Source organism: Rhineura floridana, chromosome 1, assembly GCF_030035675.1.
Source record: "Rhineura floridana isolate rRhiFlo1 chromosome 1, rRhiFlo1.hap2, whole genome shotgun sequence".
In the NCBI taxonomy this organism is placed as follows: Eukaryota; Metazoa; Chordata; class Lepidosauria; order Squamata; family Rhineuridae; genus Rhineura; species Rhineura floridana.
The window spans coordinates 236,722,494-236,741,847 of record NC_084480.1 but is presented as its reverse complement, the minus strand read 5'-3'; the positions used below and the strand labels follow the sequence as shown (position 1 = coordinate 236,741,847).

The window sequence follows — 19,354 nt, the reverse complement described above, 5'->3', positions numbered from 1 at the left end:
CATTACTTGTATAACCTAACTTCAAGCAGGTACTGGACAGAGGCAATAACAGAAAGAAGAGTGGACTATGAAAGACCTTTGATAGAAACTGCTATTCACCTAGCAACATAATGTGTTGTTAACTGCCCTTAGCTTCCAGAATGCAAAAGGGCTGTAATGTTCTCTGGGACAGCGGTTCCCAACCTTTATGAGCACGGGACCCCCTTTATAAGCTGAAAAAAAATTGTGACCCCCTCCCCCCAGGGAGGCAGGCTGGCTGCCAGGAAGGAAGGGGGAAAGCAGCCTTTCTTTGCAGGCTTGCTTCTTTTTGCTTCACAAGAAGCCCTCTCCTCTCATTCTAAGCAAGGGCGTTGCCAGTAGCGGCAGTGCAAGGAGACAGGAATCAGTGATAGTAATCCCCTCTTCTTCCTGGTAGCTCCACCCTCAGCCTCCTTTGGCATCTGCCATGTATTTTATAGGCAGATGCCTGCCCTTAGTGTGCCTGAAAGACGCTCTGGAGCTTCAGAAAAGGCCTCCCCTCTTGTTTGGAGCAAGGGGGAGGTGTCATCTGCAGCAGCAGTGGAAAGCAGACAGTGTAGAGGGAGTGAAGACTTTTTTAAAAAAAATTAATATATAATTCATTTCTTTACTGTTCGCGGCCCCCTCTGGATTACTTCGCGGCCCCCCTGGGGGTCCCAGCCCCCAGGTTGGGAACCACTGCTCTGGGACAAGGACAGTCAGACATATCCATGGTAGCAGTCCCAAAGAAACAGAAAAGGAATAGGGAAATACTCCATCTCTTCATTCAGGAGTTTCAGGAATGTGTAATATAGGGCACAGGAATCACATGAAACTTTTTGAGAGATCTTGGGAGAGCCTGATGTATTTCTCACCCCCAGTCTAGTCCCTAAACTAAAGCAGGGATAATAACTGATCAATAATTTGTACCAAAACAGAAATGAATTGACAGAAATGTAAATCCTGAAAAGAGGCTTAGCTGCCCGACACCTTACCTCTGAATCTGAGCTATCCAGTTCGGCTAAAGTCGGAGCTTTCAATAGCCTCTTCCGTTGCACTGTCAACTTAGTAGCAGCAATACCATTCGCCTTTGCTTCTGATGCTAAGCTGCCATTCTGACAGCTTTCTGAAAGATTTTTGGAGGCCTCTTGCATTGACACATCTAGAAAAAAACACCAAGAATTGTTTGTGATGGCAGAGTCAAAAAGATCAGACATACTTCACTGTGTCTGATTCTCACAGCATAATTAATACATAAGCTTCACAACTGTGAAATTTATCTTTTTTTCTAAACATTACAAACACGGGAGTGCAATGTAAATGTGATGTGACAGAAAAGCATTAGTGGAACTGCAGAGGTGAGGAAACATGTGACTTTCATAAATGTACCTTCAAAAGAATTATCTCATCCAAATTATAAATTTATTTGTATTGCTAAGAAATAATCCTATACTCAAAGTTCGATAAAACCAATAAAATATTAAAACTGGGGGTGCACCTTTGCCCATGTGAAATCTCTTGCCCTTTAATATGGCTAAGGTTGTAAAACAAGTTCTGTTAGACAATAAAGTAGGGCTTTTTCAGTTGTGCCATTGCAATTTTGCATCTTTCTCTCTAGTGAAGTCCACTAAAGCTCAATCCTGTCTTCTTTCAGAAGGTAAGTGAAGACTTAGATAGATTTTGTCTCCCAAATATCTGATTATATAAATAGTTTTAACAGGATCGGCTGATCCTTTTAAAATATACTTAACTGTGATTTTAATGTAATATACTACATTGGTATATTATAAGCTGGTGTTATAATAAGGCTGCCCATCAATCAAAGTTCAAAGACTTTCAAATTTTGATATTTGGGCATTCTGTTCAGGGAATGTTTGTCCTAGAAAAAAATCATATAGCACCTGGGAGATTAAGAGAAGCTTGAGTGATAAGCTGTTCAAAAACTAGAGTACAAGAAAATGAGAAATTTAGTTTTTTGATCATTAATATTTTTGAAGGTAAAACTGTATCCTAGTTACTGTACAATGTGGATTTAGTTATCTATGGGTGCAATCCATCTCACCTTTCTGCCGGGATAGGGTGAGTTGAATACTGCGGAGCCCAGGCTGCATTGGTAGGCTCCCACCTGCATTGGGCTCCGCTGCCCTCCACCCTCCACTGCACATGAGTTGTGGCACCGACAGGAGCCTGCCAGTGCCACCAGGGTGCACTAATGATGGCCAGCCCGGTGGACGGAAGGCCAGTGGAAGCCCTGAAAATGGGGCATTCGAGGGACGTGGCAGGGGAGGAACCGTGGGGTAAAAACTTACACAAGATTCCCCTCATGTTCAGACCCCTCCCCCAAGTCCCAATCCCACTGCAAACTCCACTGGCCAAAAGGCTGGCGCAATAAAATAATTGTATTTATTCCCCACTGCTGCCTATGGGGAGTACTTACTCTCTGGGAGGCCTGTTTGTGGGAGCCAGGGCTTCCTGGATGGTTCGCACACAGCTCCTAATGGAATTGGCATTCAGCTGGGCCAGCAGCTCCTCAGCAGAAGGAGTATCCCGCAGAGCTTTCTGCCAGCTCCACCTCCACCAGCCCCCCTTCTGCCGGCTGCCCAGTATTTTGATTGCTCTGACCATCTTGTTAAGGCATTATAGAATCAGTTTCTTAAAACCCTTGCGGAAAGGGGAAATCCTCCAAAATTAGGCAGAGATGACACACCACAAAGTTACTATAAACCCAAGGCTTTTTAGGCTGTTTTTTGTAGGTATAAACTACAAAATTATAAATAATGAATTCAATACAGATTAATTTAGCCAGACAAACGGGAAACAGCAACAGTTACCTCTGCTGTCAGTCAGCAATTCCAAGCCGAACAGTATCTTGGCTATAGAATATATATTTCTCATCTTGTCAAGATGGAAAAATAGCTATCAAATATCACAGGCTGAATTCCTTTGTAGCAAAGTGCTGAGTTTGATCTTTTTACAGTGCAATCCTATACATGTCTACTTAGATACAAGTCCATTATTTTCAATATGGCTTATTCCCAGGTAAGTGTGCATAGGAACTTTAGTGAGCTGTGACACTTTGGTATCAGTGCCTACTATTCAGGTGTAAAGCAAGATACTACAAAACCAAAATGGAATTCACCTTTTTTTCTAGCTACAGATTAAAGAGCTTGCCAAATTAATAAGGGAGAACATAAATTATACAGTAGAACCTTGCTATAACGCAGGGGTCAGCGGGCAAGGGATGCTCCCACGTTATAGGACTTCTGTGTTATAACAAAGCCGCATTCTGTAAACAGTATTTTACTCGGGTGACATCATCATACCCACAGTATATCTGAAACCACGGTTCAGTGAGCCACGTTAAAGAGAAGTTCTATTGTATATAAGAATGAGCAATCATGTAACCCATATGATTTCTGCATTCAAAACCAACTGATTGATTTTGTATACAATTAGAACAGATGCTTTGACATTTATATGCTCTTTGCCTAGATATGCCAATAATCTGGAGAAGACACAAAAAGTCTCAGAACTGGTGCAGATTTCACAATCAAAGGAAGCTCAAATAAGAACATGAAATGAGTTCCCAGTTTCAATATGGTTGTGTGGCTAGTTATAAAATAAGCCTCTTCATTTGCAGGGGCACATGCCACTCAGCGCTGGGAACCTTTTTAAAAGGACCTAGCACTGGAATCACCTTTTCTCTGTTGTTGGTTCTTTGTGTTAAGAGTTTTTGGTAGATATATATTGCAGCAGAGGGCAGAAATAGTTATGTTAAGATTGGCAGTTGAAAGAATAAAGAAACTTAAGGTTTATTACTATAAAGATGTAAAGTCATACATGATGAAGCAGCCATGCAGCATGCACTGAGGGGGCCATTACTAATAACTGAGAACAAAGAACAGGAATATAAGGGAGGAAGAGGAGGAGCAAAGCCTGCAAAAACAACAAACACTTTAGAGAAGAAATCAGCACAGGGATGAATAGATGGTCTTTCTGTCCCCCATTGGTTCAGGTTACTTGTAACATATGTTGGTGCTTTACTCCCAAACATTATGAACAGTTGTGTTCCCACCATGCCATATGTGCACCACCACTGAAGAAAAGCCAGTTTCAAACCTTTGAGTATAAATTTTGCAAAGATACCATCTTACTATTCAGGATTTTACCTCCATACCAACTAAACAAAAACTATGCGAGGTTGTCTTCCAATTCTGTGAATATCTAGATAATTTAACTTTAATTAACTCTAGGGAGGCCCCGTGGTACTGGAGATTTAAGACTGCCCATTATTGTGCCGCATACCTGACCCAGCTTTCTCCTACCTGCCTTAGGCATGCATTCACATCACTACGTTTCTTCTCTTTGCCAAACACTGATAGAGAGGGACGGATTGCAGGGATTCAAAAGGATTTGAGAAAATGTGTCTGTGGATCTCAAACAGAGGAAGACCTACCACATATATTGCTCCATTGTCCAATCTATCTGCTTCCCAGAATTAGGTTTCTTAAGGGGTGCCTAGCTGACTTTGGGGCGATTCCAGAAGATGACAAAATAATCCTATTAATGTCTGACTCCATTCCAGAGGTGACTCACAAAGTATCTTTGTTTGTGCTAGCCGCTCGGAAACTTCGAGCTAATTTTATCTCTGTAAGTTTTAAGAAATAGGTGTTTTTTATATGAATTTATGTGACTTTATTGTCTGGTGTTTTTACTCTGTATTCTTTTTATATTGTGTTGGCCTTTGGCCCTGCATTTTAAATAAACGCTAATGCAAATTTGGTTGTTTCAATAAACCATGGTTTGATTAACCATTAGAATTTTGATGCAATACTAGGTACTTTTAACCAAAAGCAGAAACTACTGGTCTCAGTGCAGCTATGCTGGAGAAGTAGTAAGATGGCCAAGTGAAAATGAGGACAGAGCTCTTGCACCTTTAATAATGTCTAGAAGAGGGAATTTCAGTACCTATAGGTACACCAGCTGAAATTCCTTCTTCTAGGAAAGGTAAATGTTATGGAGAATTGTGGCCCAGTTTTACGCCTTACTAAATTAATCTGTGGAAATGATGATTGATGGGTGTTGAGTCCCAGTTCCCCCAGGTGGACCAGGGAGAGGTGAAACAGGGAAAGGGATCCGTGGAGGTCTACACTAATACGTTCCGTGTCTTTGCTCAAGAGACTGACTACAACAACCCAGCCTTGATGTACTTCTATAGGAATGGCCTGAGCCCAGATGTGTTGGACGAGTTGGCACACACCTCCCCACCAGGGAGCTGTCGGAGTTGATCCAGTTGTGTTTGCAGATTGACAGCCGGCTCGAGGGCCGTCATTTAGAGTGCAGAGCGGAGCTGCTCCGTTCCCAGGCACCTGTACCTCTCCCCCGCGGCTGTTATCCTCCTAGCGTGGGAACCTCGACCCCATTGGGGGTGGAGCCCATGCAAATTGGCAGAGCTCGACCATGCTTGTCAGAGGAGGAAAAGGAGAAGCGCAGGAGGGAGGGGCTATGCCTATACTGCAGAAAAGGGGACACTTGGCCCGAGGGTGCCCTTCCAAAATCAAAAAGGCCCTGGTGCCAGAAAACTACAAATCCTAGCTCTCGTAGAGGCCGAAGAGTTGGGAGCCAAGTCAAAGAAGCGGCCTCATCAGCAGCCCCTCCTGTCGCAAGCCGCCCTACTCATCCCGGTGCGACTGACTTTACCCTCGGGACAGAGTTTCCAAGCCGAGGCCATGACTGACAGTGGAGCTTTGTCATGTTTCATGGACTGGGACTTTGCCCGCAAGCATGGCATACCCCTTCAGATGCTTGAACAGCCCTTGTCCGTGAAGATCATTGATGGGCAGCACCTAAAGTCAGGAACTGTGACCAGAGCGACAGAGATGTTAGGGATGGAGATTCCAGGGCACGTGGAGGAACTGTCATTCTATATGGCGTCCTTCCCCCATTTTCCCATGGTGTTGGGAATGCCATGGCTGGTACAGCACAACCTGACAATTTTCTGGGACGAGGCGGTGGTGGTGTTCACCTCGAAATATTGTCATCAGCACTGCCAGCCTTGGAAGAAGCCAGACCCAGATGTTGTGGCTGGAGCGGTTCTGCAGGAGGGGGCTCCTTTGCTCAAGAAATATGAAGAGTACCAAGACGACTGTGACAAAAAGGAAGCTGACCGAGGGACATAGTTCACAGCACATTTCTGATGAGCAAGGTAGCAAATCCTGCAGAGTGAACTGAGACTTTCATTGTCCCATCACCCGCAGACGGACGGGCAAACAGAAAGGGTTAATGCCACGTTAGAACAATACCTGTGTTATGTCAACTATCAGCAAGACAACTGGGTATCCTTCTTGCCCCTAGCAAAGTTCGCTTACAATGCCACGCACTCAATCACACAACAGACTCCATTTTTTGCCAACCTGGGATATCACCCTCGAGCTTTTGCCACCCCCCCAAGTCAGCCCATCCGTCCCGGCGGTGGAGGACTTTGTACAACAGCTTCAGGCTATGCAACATGTTGAAAGAACAGCTAGAGCGGGCGAAGGAGGACTATAAAAAGGCTACGGATCGGCATTGGCAGGAGGGCCCTCCAATCCAAGTGGAGGACAGAGTGTGGCTGTCTACGTGTTACTTGATGACCCAGGGACGCTGTCATAAGTTGGAGGATCGAAGGGTAGGACCTTGTTGACGTTAGAACATCCTCCAAATCCCCACAGAGTGCCTGTGGAGCCGCTGCCTGCCCTTACGGTGAATGGGCAGGAGGAATACAAAGTGGAGCAGATACTGGACTTGTGGAAACGCAGGGGACGGCTTCAATATTTAATTCATTGGAAGGGTATGATCCGTTGGAGAGTTCCTGGGAAACGACGGATGACGTCCATGCGCCAGACTTGGTGAGAGAATTCCGCAATGCCTACCTGAACAAGCCCAAGCCCAGGGGGTGGAGGAGAATAGTGCATGGAGGGGGGGATGATGTTGAGCCCCAGTTCCCCCAGGTGGATCAGGGAGAGATGTCGGAGGAGGAGGCTTTTGAGTACACTGAGTGAGGGGGAGATGCTGACAGCCCGCAAGTTCCCACAGACAGTCCTTCTGTAGATGCGGCTCCCGCTCTGACTGCAAGCACACCGACAGAGCCACTGGCAAACGATCTCGCGTGCAGGTGCCAACTCCACACACACCCTGGATTCCCCGCCTGGCACTTCAAATGCTTCCCTGCCAACCTGCTCTCCGCCCCCCGAGGCTGAGCTGGCACCTAGCAAGCCTTTGCCGTCAGATGAGCATCCGGAGGCTTTCCCCCTCTTGCCCAGCGTGAGACGATGCAAGAAGCAGGATGGTCAGAAGGTGGTACTTAGCAGGAGTCAGAGATTATGGGCAAAGACCTTCCCTACTTAAGGTGGTGCCCCTCTGACTGGGGTGCTGAGTCAACTTACCCCACATGCTGCAGAAAATGTCTAGTTAGCTTACGTAGGGTCAGTAGTGAGTCAGCATAGTTAGGTCTATGAAGCGCACTGCTTTTGATTTAACCGTTGCCTTATAAAGCAAGAATTAATTCCAGTCTTGCCTCCATCTTGTGTCTCGCACTCTGGGCAGGACAGTAGGCCTCTTTAGACATAACCATATTCACAATACTATTGCATTGGATCCTATAATTAAGTTAATTTAAGCGAGTTCACAAAAGAGGAGTTTTCCTTCTTCCCTCTGCAACCCACAAAAATCTTCTCCAGAGAGTCAGGGAGGCACTCCTGAACAAAGTGGAATGGTGCATGGGGTGGCTGGGGGAAGGAAAAGACAGGAAACTTTCCTTTCGTTTCTTGTTGATTTATCTTAGTTTACAAAGTTAATTTTGGGTGATTCTCTTGTCCCCCAGCAGTCCTCTGCATCCCTCCCAACGTTGTTCAGGACGGCCTTGTGATGTTCCTGTATTAATGTAAATATGGTAAGTGCTGTTTGTATAGAAGATATGTGGTAAGTGGAATGAAAGAGGAGGGGGGAGTAAATGAGCAGTAGAATGCTGGATGATTGGCTGAGTGCTTGAATGGCTGGGAGTATAAATGGAAGAATGACAGTTGAATCTGGGTGGAGAATCTGTGGTGAATCTGGGTGGACGTTGGTGGGTTGTTTGAGAGGTGTTTGGTGGGGTTTTTGAGAGGAGATTGTGTGGAGAGTTGGTGGATGTGGGGAGAGTGTGGAGTTCGGATTAATACTAAGACAAGTATCACAGGAATAGATGAAACCATATGCTTATGTGCCTTTATAAAGTAATCTTGTTATTTCTAATATTTAATAAACACTATTTTGGTTTACCGGAGGCCTGATCCTTGGCTGGGGAATATACAGAGGGGAGGGCAAGGTACTTACCAAGGCTGAAGGGAAACTGTAACAATTGGTGGCAGCGGTGAAGGGAAGAATATAACACCACAAGTATCCAGAGCAAACCAGAATTATATGCATTCTATATAGATCAAAGGGATTGGGACAGCTTAAGCACGCAGTCACAGAGGTAACCTGATTGAGAGAGACTCAGGCAGAGTCTCTGGGAATACTGGTTATAGGACGTGACTGGTGATGCTGCCTAGCAGGGGGATCTGGTGAGGTCTGTGCTAGAGCAGAGAGAGAAACCATAAAAAAGGACAGTCCGGACTGGTGGAGTCCCTGGTGGTGCCTAGTGACAGGCAGTAGCCATGAGCAGGTAGGAACCTGACAGGGAGAGCCAGGGAAGGGCGTCACAGGCCTCCCTGAATCTCCAGATTGGGGGAGGGGAAAGGGTCTGTTGGAGAAAGGAGGGCACACAAAACATTCCTTATGTAAACATCCTTGAGTTAACGTTTTAGGATCCAAGCCATTATAAACATATGAAGCATCTTTGGACTTAGGCTGTAATCTTACACACACTTTACTAGGACTATGTTCACTGAACTCAGTGCTGCTTAGTTCTGAGTAGACAGGTATAGCAAAGGTGGAGAACCACACTAAGCTTGAGGGCTCCATTTCCTTGTGGGAACTTCCCAGGGGCCACATGTGGGAACAGAGGCAAAAGTGGCGCACGCACACACCCTGACTCCATCCTCCTAACAGGCAAGAGATAATATTATAGTTCAAGGACACATTGCAGTCTTATGAAATGACTCAAGGAGGATGTGGAGCAGGGCAAATGAAGACTCCATTCCTATGTTGTATAGGATCACAGTCCAGTCATGAATACCTTTGTCCTAGATCTAGATGATGATTGATAATAATAATAATAATAATAATAAATTCTGAAGTTAGATCTTAATCTGGGCATCAAGCCTTCTAGCTTGTTATTGCATCAACATGAGACTGGGGCATCTACATTAACAGGGGTGTTTTTTTTTTCATTCCTTCAATGCCTTTTCATATGAGGCTAACATTCCTGATTGAATTAAGTATATGAATACCAGGAATTGTGCAGTGATATTACAGAATCTGTTTTTAATCTTAATTTCCACAAACAACTACCCCACTAGCTTCCCTGTTAGCATATAATGAGTTCAAAGAACGACAGGTATCATTTCCTCTGAAAATAGAGTTCCCCAGTGGGATCTTAGTTAAATTATTAATTATGGAATCTTCCTTGCACAGCTGGTCTGAACACCAAATTAAAGTCATTTATTTGAATCATTTCAAAATCGATTGAAAAACTCTTTGCAGCTTCAGACTGGGAAGGAAATTAATCTACAAGCTCTATGAAAGTGGATTTCCAGTTAGATTTAGGGGGAGTAGCTGTGTTACAAGAGCAATCCTCCCCCATTTCTTGAAACCTCAGTTCTTCCATCTTTTAGTCAGAATCAGAATTCAAACCAAAATAAAATGGGCAGCACTTTGCATACATAAAATATAATTAATTATATATAATATACTCCATCACCCTCTTTTAAAAACAAAACACTCAAACACACATCTTTAAAATCAGAAAGCACCACTTTAAGACAACACTCCCCACCTCACACAAAAAAAACCACTTTGTCTAGCCAGGTGCTAGAATTATCAATAGGCGGAATGTCTAAAATTAAGAGTTGAGGAAATTAAACTGTCAACAGCAAACATGACCAATTGGTAACATATTGTGATAATTTTTAAAGATAGTGACTCCATAAGCATTCCTCATGCTCCTCCCCCTCCCCTCCAGGTATGCTGTAGTGTAGATGTGGCCAGGAACAGCTTTGGTTTCAATTTGGGTGGGAGGCTATATGTATCTGCTGTAGTATAAAAAGGTGGGGAAAACGCTGAAAAGCAATGGTACTGTTCACAATGTTTTCCTTTCGGAAAGGAAAGGGGCTTCCCCTCTGCCCTGTGCCGACCTCCCCAATCTCCCCCCTGTCCCTGCCCCTCCCCTGTCAGTTTCACCTATCCTAAACATGATTGAACAGAAGTAAATCCCACTGAACTCAAAAAGTATGCAAACGATCAAACCCTCCCTTCCCTCTTGCCCCTTCCCTTCCAATCCCCTCCTTCCCCCTCCCCCGCCCATATGCTTAGAGGCACATGTTACGAAATTCTTCCAAGCTACACAGGAAGTGGATTGGACTGTGAAAGACCAGCCCAAATGGTGTTTGCAGTTTGACCAATATGTAGGGCAGTACAATATCTCAGAGAGGAGGTCAGGTCTTCTGCTCCCCTGGTACATTCACTATAGCTGCCCAATTTCCCTGCTTTTTAAAGTTTCATAGAAATATCTCTGGGCCATAGGTTCATTCTTAAACCACAAGGTTTTTTGCCTATTACTGAATATTAGTACTGAAAACAGGCAACTATTACTAATCATGGTTATTCACTGCTGGTGCAGAATTATGTATTAAAGCTTGATCAGTAAATAGATAACTTGAACAAGAAGCAATAGTATTCACACTGAATATTCTAGCTGACACTGTAATTTACAGGTGGTTAACTCCTAGTTTGGGGGCCTGTTCGACCTTCCACAAGCAAGTTTTTCTGATTTTGGTGGTGGCTGCAAAAATAAGAAAATTAAAGTAACACAGTGCTGATATGGGTGGAGCCCAGTGCCCTGAGAGGGATGCAAATTGTCCTGTCCCAAGATCATTTGATCAGCAGAAAAGAGGCACTGACACCCCTCCTCAGTTGATCTGCACAGATTAACTGAGTAGGGGAGGCAGTGTGCCTATGTCTGTTTATGTGTGTATGCAAAAGTGTAGGGTGGCCACACCCACTTTTGGCCACACATATTTTAGAATGCAGCCCCAGGGGGTTGGCCAAGGGTGAATTAGTACTTGGGCCAAACAAGTTACCCACCCTGCTGTAATGGATTGCTAAACACAGTAACTTGAACTTTAGACATGCAGCCCGATTCTATCCATGCTTACTCAAAAGTAAGTCCTACTGATTTCAGTGGCACTTAATCTAGCTCAGGATGCAATCCTAAGCATACAGTAGGACTTACATCTGAGTAAAAATTGATAGGATTGGACTATCAGTGTATTTTAACTACTGCAGCCCTGTCTTACTGCAAAACTAATGAAATACGGAAATATAAAACTGCACGAGACAAAATTATTCTCTGAATTTAAATCAGATTTATATGTTCATTTTGGTAATAAACACAACCTTTCAAAGCTCTCATCTTAAAAACTGAATTTCATTGCACTGTTTTATTTCAAACCTACTTTTCTGAACAGTGAACTATCTACAGCAGGAGTGGAGAACCTTTTCTGGCCAGAGGGCCAGATCTTCATCTCACCCACACCTGGCAGGCCAAAGTTAACAGGTAGGTGGGGCAGCCCACCTGTCAATCACCTGATGTCATAGTGACATTGGGTGATGCTTTGAAACCCTGATTTTCAAGACTTCAAAGCAAACCACGGGACTTTCAAACATGATGGAAGGATGGGAGCATGTCTTCAAATGCTTGCCTTCACTAGTGATGTCAGCTGGTGGGTGGGTTGGTGTAGTTTGGGGAAAATGGCATCATGGGCCAAACTGGACCCCTTGGAGGGCCATGACTGGCCTGGCCTCCTGACCTAAGAGAGACCACTGTGACGCCCTTCCCTGGCTCTCCCTGTCAGGTTCCTACCTGCTCGTGGTTACTGCCTGTCACTAGGCACCACCAGGGACTCCACCAGTCCGGACTGTCCTTTTTTATGGTTTCTCTCCCCGTTCTAGCATAGACCTCACCAGATCCCCCTGCTAGGCAGCACCACCAGTCACGTCCTATAACCCGTATTCCCAGAGACTCTGCCTGAGTCTCTCTATCAGGTTACCTCTGTGACTGCGTGCTTAAGCTGTCCCAATCCCTTTGTATCAATGCAGATAATCCTGGTTTGCTCTGAATACTTGTGGTGTTATTCTCTTCACCGCTGCCACCATTTGTTACCCTTCAGCCTTGGTATTTACCTTACCCTCCCTTCTGGTCTGTGGAACCCCAGCCAAGGATCAGGCCTTTCGTAAACCAAATATATTTATTAAATAACAGAGATAACAAGATTACTTTATAAAGGCACTTAAGCATATGGTTTCATCTATTCCTGAGGTACTGGTCTTAGTATTAATCCGAACTCCACACTCTCCTCACATCCACCAACTCTCCACACAATCTCCTCTCAAAAACCCACCAAAACAACCCACTCACGTTCACCGTCCACACAGATTTAACTGTCATCTTTCCATTTATACCCTCAGCCATTCTAAACACTCAGCCAATCATCCAGCATTCTACTGCCCATTCACTCCCCCCTCCTCTTTCATTCCACTTACCATGTATCTCCTATACAAACAGCACTTACCATATATACACTAATACATGAACATCACAACCACCCATAATAAACATTATTTATTGCAGCAGTTCTTATTTCATGTTTTTCATTTCACTCATGTTAAATTACATTATCCATCTAATGCTGAATATAAACAATCTGGACAGGGACCATGTCACTTCTCTATTCTGTAAAGCACCTAGCAAACTATTTGCATTAAATAAGTATTAGTCTAATTATATCTGTCTGTAACTAGGTCAGTCTATATTTTCTGAATATGACAGTTTGCTGCTGTCATTTTTGATATCATACTCTGTTTTAAAAACCTATTAATATGAGTTCATTCTGAAAGAGAAGAATGAACTTGAGTCAACTGTTTATGTCTTTTAATTTGGAGAAGGCTCTCTTCTTCATAAGAAACCGTTTTAAATTTCAACAAGTTTATTCTTATTTTTTATCCTTTTCCAGGTATATTCCTAGCTATACTGAAACCTGTATTTTAAAATCCCTTGTATAGTGCCATCATGTTCCAACATATTGTTTTTGAGATATATAATTTAGTGGAGAATGTCTATGAGACCCAAATGATTTTACAATCTTTGTTACAGGAAAACTTAGTCAATGTAAGTGATGTTTGAAATGATTCAGATTTAACTCAACAATGAAAAATATAAAGTCCTGAATACAAAATTATTTTCCTGAAACTCAAAATTATATTTTACTCTTATTCATAGATAAAAAACAGATTTATCAAATAAAACAAAATCAAGACAATGGGTTGTAGCCAATGTTAGACTTAGTCATGTTCATTTATTTCAGTGAGTCTACTCTGAGCAGAACTAACATTGGATAAGCCCCAACTGTAATTTCAAGAAAATATATTACAGCAGAATCAGTGTGGGTGAGCTCCAATAATGCACCAGTGGATGCAAAAGAACTTCACCTTCCTTTCCTCCCCCTGTAGCCCCCATATTCCCCCAACTGCTCTGGTGGGACTCTTAACCCTTTCGATCGGATTGTGAGGGCGTTGGGGGTGCAGGGTGGAAGAGATGAGGAAGTCCCGTTTGCTTGAGTGGAAGTCTGTAGCTTACTGGTAGAACACTTGCTTTGCATGCAGAGGTCCCAGGTTCAATCCCTGGCATCACCATGTACAGATGGGAAAGACTCCTACCTGAAAGCCTGGAAAGCCACTGACAGTCAAAATTGATAATACTAAGCTAGATGGTCCAATGATCTGACTGTGCATAAGGCAGCTTCCTGTGTTCCTATTTTTCTTTTGTGTAAGTGGGTTGACATTGTTTAATGTTTAAACAATTACAACAACCTTATAATGCCTTTTAAATGACAATAATCTCTGCATAAGCAGAAATCACATGCAGCTGGTACATTATGAACCAAATATGTTTATAATGAAATGAAGAACCAATGTCCATAACATCAAGACTTTTTTTTAAAAAGTCATGAATTTCCCCTTGAGTTCAAACACATGATAGCTAATGCCACAATACATTTTTAGTCTTTGTGATGCCATATCTTTAAAAAATGCATTTGCAAATTCAAAGAACTTCATTTGGAATTGCACTATTTTGTTCCCAGATTCCAAGTAATCAAATCACAACACAGCATGCTTAGTGATCACACTAACTGGAATTTTTCTAAGTGGAATGTGGCTATGTTATGGGCACCTACTCCTTCATTGCCTGTGACATCAACAGCGGATAAGGAACACAACCCCTCTCACAGCCGTGCTGTTTTAAGACTTTTAAATGAGCTTGAGCACTTCAGCTTAGAAGCGGTAATCTACTTTTAATTTTTTTAACATGCCAGACATATCTCTCTCCCGTGGCATCAATTTCCTTGACTTTTTTAGTTTTTCAGAGGACGTGTGTCATCCTGTCCAGTGCTGCAGCATACATCTAACCTTGATTTTTATAAATGGATGGAAAGCAGTATGGGTATCACACACACTCTTCTCCAGCCTGTTACATGTAGACTAGATATTACGCTATTGCATGTAAATGGAATCTTGCAGGACTATTGTGCAGAAATCCAAAGGGAGTTTAAGAAAACACACACCACAGGAATAAGTAACATGTTGTTTTGTACAGCAGGAAAACAACCACTGCTACTTGTCAATAAATTAATGGAAACTACTCCTTGTATATAACAATCAGCATTATGGCAATTGTATTTTCTTGACATTCCCTTTTACCATAATGAACCATTACTCTGAAGGGAGCTGTGTGTGCATACTGGAGTTTTCACACTTACAGGGATCATGGCATTTAGGTCCAATCGCCACTTATAAAATTAGCAGGCTTGGTTTTATGCAGCAGGCAATTCCCTTTCCTTCCCAACACCTCCACGACCTCTCAAAATCTCTCGAAAAGGTTGAGGAACCTTTCAGGACAGCATGGGAACTGGTATGGAAGATTGGGGGGGGGGGGAATCACTGAAGATTGCATCAATCCCTGTTCTCCTGACAGAAGGTTCTGCTGCATGAAAGAGCCTTCAGTCAGTGGAGTGACATTAATTGAATTAAAACCATTAGCAATATGGAATAATTTTGTTAGCAGAGTATTACCCAGGACTAATATAATCAAAATCAAAATACCTAGCCTGCTACGCCTGATCTCATCAGGAGAGACGGGTCTCAGCTTTCGTTCAGACTTGATTTCTTCCAGTATTCTTTCATGGAGGCTACGTGGTCTTGGTGGGGTTGGTTTCAATTTTCTTGCAGAGGCCTTGAGAATATTAATACAAAAGTAGAAAATTGGTGCCAAACACTTCACAAGAGAGGTATACAGCAACTGATGATCATGGTGCAGTCTTACACACACTAAAACATACACACAGGAGTTTGGGATAGATCCAGGGATGAATCATTGGACTCAGTGGCCTTATAGGCCCCTTGCAACTTTTCTATTATATGATTCTATGATCTAGACAGGCTGGTATAATAAACCTTACTGGTTTTGAATTAGATCAAATTCAAGATACCAGGTCTGATAGAATCTGTTACTGTGTGTTTTTTCTCCCCAGTGGTCAATGCAAAGATAGCTACTTTATTTTGGTAGTAATTGTGTTTGCCCCATTTACAAATAAAAGTATTTTTCCCACTTGAGATTAAAAGGGTATGTTTGTCAGAAATGAGACAGGGTAAAATAAAACAAACAAAATCAGTATGAGACCACAAATTTAATAGGAAAAAATGGATGTAATGAATTAAATCCTCTCCCTACCAGAATCAAGATACACAGGTACAATAAAACTTGATATTAGAACTAGAATGTGTATGTAAAGAGTGAGGAAGGAAAAAACCCAGCAAGTGAGCAATAAAGCTAGTTCAAATACGTTTGTAAGGAAGATGTATTAACTCAACAGGGAATCCTCTCAAAGCTGGAAACAATGAAGGTAGTGCCTGTCTGAATCATATGTATGCTGAATAGCAAAGGAAATGGATGGTATGAGAGGTAGGAGGGGTGCATTTGGGCATAGCTGGCCCTAGTTAAATGGCACAGCCAGAGTGTGAGGACTTAAGGGAGATAATGTCTGGGCAAGAATTGCCCACAGAAGGGAGGAAGAATATATAACAAGGTGAAAAAACCTACTGAGAGCAATGTACTGTGAGGAGGAAAATCAGATTAGAAGGAAAGGAGAAATGCTTGAGGATTTTACTGCAAAAGAAAGTCTGATTTCTATATTAACTTTCCATAAATGCACCATAAAGCTCACATGGGGTAGATTATATGGGATATGTTTGTGTTTTCTATTCTACAAAATCTTTCAGGGGGAAGTGGTAGAAGCTTCAATTAAAATGTAGTTGCTGCAAACAAAATATATCAAAAAGATTTATCTTCACTAGAAAAAGACATATATTAGATTACATACTGGATTTAATGGAGGTCGAGATCGGATAAAGTCCAAGATAATTTCATGAGCACTCTTTTTTAATCGTGGAGGGATATCCCCATTGACCTGAAAGAAAGAGAACTAATATTTTATCTGCACATCTGTATCGTCTGGTAGTCTGAAAATGCAAACAGGGCAATGCATCCTAAAACCATCATGATTACTGAAATGCATCAACAATTTTCAATAAGCTAAGGAATGCTGAAAATAAGATAATTTTGTTTGAAATTAAGAATTATCTTGATGGCTCAGGCCAAAGATCTAGCACTATCACAGCAGCCAACATAATGCAAGGCACATGGGAAGACTGTTGCTTGCTGCCATTGTTGCCTGCATTTCACCCACCCACCCACATTGCTAAAATAAACATAAGAACAGACCAAAGGCCCATCTAGTCCAGCACTGTTCTCACAGTGGCCAACCAGATACCTATGGGAAGCCCACAAACTGGACCTGAGTGCAAGAACACTCTATCCACTTGAAATTCCCAGCAACTGGTATATTACCTCTGACAGTGGAGGTAGAACATAGCCATTGTGGCTAGTAGCCTTATCCAGTTTAATCCTTCTTTAAAGACATCCAACTTGGTGACCATCACTACATCCTGTGTAGTGCTCTCTCACTGCTCATTCTAGATCATTTATGAACAGGTTTAAAAAGACAGGTTCCAATGCTGATCTTCTAGCTGAGGTCCTATTGCTGTGGTTTTGAACAAGCCTTGTGCATATCTTTGTCAACAAATGGTGTAGTGTACTGGGGTGGGGGTCATTTTGGCTGGAACCTACATGAGACAGGCTTTTAAAATCTAGAAGGACAATGACCACATATAAATAAATTATACCTCCTAAGACAGCCATGATAATTGCAAATGTAGATACTTTGACCACATTAGTTTACTTTTTAGCTAAATATGCAGGACAGGATCAAAAGACCAATACTGCTACTTCTATGGGCCATATGAGAGTTTGGACGTCTCCCTCCCAAATAGCAGAATCCCCATGCCACATATCATCTACTTGTAAAATTGAGACAAATTTCTGCAGTTTGTCATATGGCATGAGGTTCTGCCAAAGGGGGGAAAAGTCAAAAATTTCACAGAACATGATGTACAGGCTACTGAACTTACCAAAAGTAGCTCTATGGTTATCAGACACAGCATTATAGTTCTATGGCAGGGGTAGATAACCTTTTTTTCTATTGAAGGCCAGATTCCCTCAGGAGTAATCTGCTGAAGCCTGCATGCCAGTAGTGAGTGGGGCTACAGTCAAAAGTTGCTGGATCTCTCTCTCATTGTGCCACCCCATCTCTCTCTCTCTCTCTCTGCTTCCCCACTCTATCTGTTTTGGCTTTCTCATTTCATTTCTCTTTCCGCCCCACCCCCATTAATACAAGCTTTTACTCTGTCCTTGGGCTTATCCACATGGGAGCATAATTCCGTGCTAAAGACACTGCTTTACCTCCATTTTCCATTTGCACCATCCACAGCAAAGGCTCAATGCCAGCTGCAAACATGGCATTTTCTAGTCACACTTGAGGGGAAGCATCAGTCATGCAGTTTCCTAAAGACCACACCCTCTAATTTAATATTCCCACTCCCTCTTGTTACCTGGCAACTGAGCATGCTCAGTTGGTTCTACCAATAAGTTTCATTTAAAAAAACAACAACCCGGTAGTGCAATTATTTGTATTTTCACTGGTACAATACATCTGAAATACAAATGTTTGTTTGAGCAGTGTTATGCTTTTGTGCACAACTATGGGGGGAAAACAAAATACACAGTTTGCAGCAACATAAAAAAGCATTGTAGAACAGGGGACAGCAGCTGTAAGTTGCAGGAAATAAAATGAACGAAGGGAGGAGGAGCGAGTGGGAGTGGAGAAGGGAATGATTGACACACCCACCTAAAAGCATTGGAGCGAAGTGTCTGCAAGCCCTAGAGATACAGAGTGAGGACATTTTTCCCTTCCCTTTCCAGATTATCAGAAGATTGGGTTAGTACAGATTTACGGGGGGGGGGGATGGGACTGCGTGAAAGCTTCTGTTTGCCAGTAACATCATGTGAACCATGAGAATTAAAAGGGGATGCAAGTTGCACCAGACACATAGTAAAACCCTGTTTAGATGAGCCCCTTATGGTCCTGTTCACAGAGAGAGAGAGGGAGGGAGGGAGGGAGAGAGACAGAGAGAGGGAGGGAGGCAGGGAGGGAGGGAGGGAGGGAGGCAGGGAGGGAGGGAGGGAGGGAGGGAGGGAAATTCCCAGAAGAGTGGTCTACAGAGCAAGAGTGGGCCTGCAGTATCCAGAGAGCTGCGTAATGCAGGCTATCCTGGGTGCAGGGTCCCCACCATGATTCTATAGCTGGGTGTTGAATTATAAACTTGACTTTTACTGAAAGACTCAGTGAAAGGCAGCCTTTTCTTTTTTTAACTTGTGTTGTCACAGCTTACCATAACCTTCCTTAAAGTATAGCGTTTGGATCGAATATCATCCATCAACATCTCATACGGAGTGAGCTGATACTCTATGGGAAGAGGGTTGTACTGACGTTCTTGAACTTTCTTCAATTTCACACCATTTCGTAAGTCTCGCATGACCTGCACCCAAAACTGAGCCTGAAGAATCAAGACAAGTAATATTTTTCAGAATCCTTAATTAAATGTTAGCCTACTAAGACAGATACCTAAGCTATCCAAAACATAATGATCACTAACTTAAATGCATTTT

General features: G+C 42.8%; 1 protein-coding gene across 2 annotated transcripts in view; it reads right to left on the bottom strand.

The window, feature by feature from the left end:
• SPIRE1 (spire type actin nucleation factor 1) overlaps window positions 1-19,354 on the bottom strand; it is a 160,885-nt gene that overhangs the window by 42,611 nt on the left and 98,920 nt on the right. For both annotated transcript variants that reach the window (XM_061594984.1, XM_061594991.1), the window contains exons 6-9: window positions 19,078-19,242; window positions 16,611-16,697; window positions 15,334-15,463; window positions 993-1,159 (exon numbers count right to left, since the gene is read on the bottom strand). In XM_061594984.1, coding sequence (XP_061450968.1) covers window positions 993-1,159; window positions 15,334-15,463; window positions 16,611-16,697; window positions 19,078-19,242 — 549 coding nt within the window. The remainder of the gene's footprint in view (window positions 1-992; window positions 1,160-15,333; window positions 15,464-16,610; window positions 16,698-19,077; window positions 19,243-19,354) is intronic.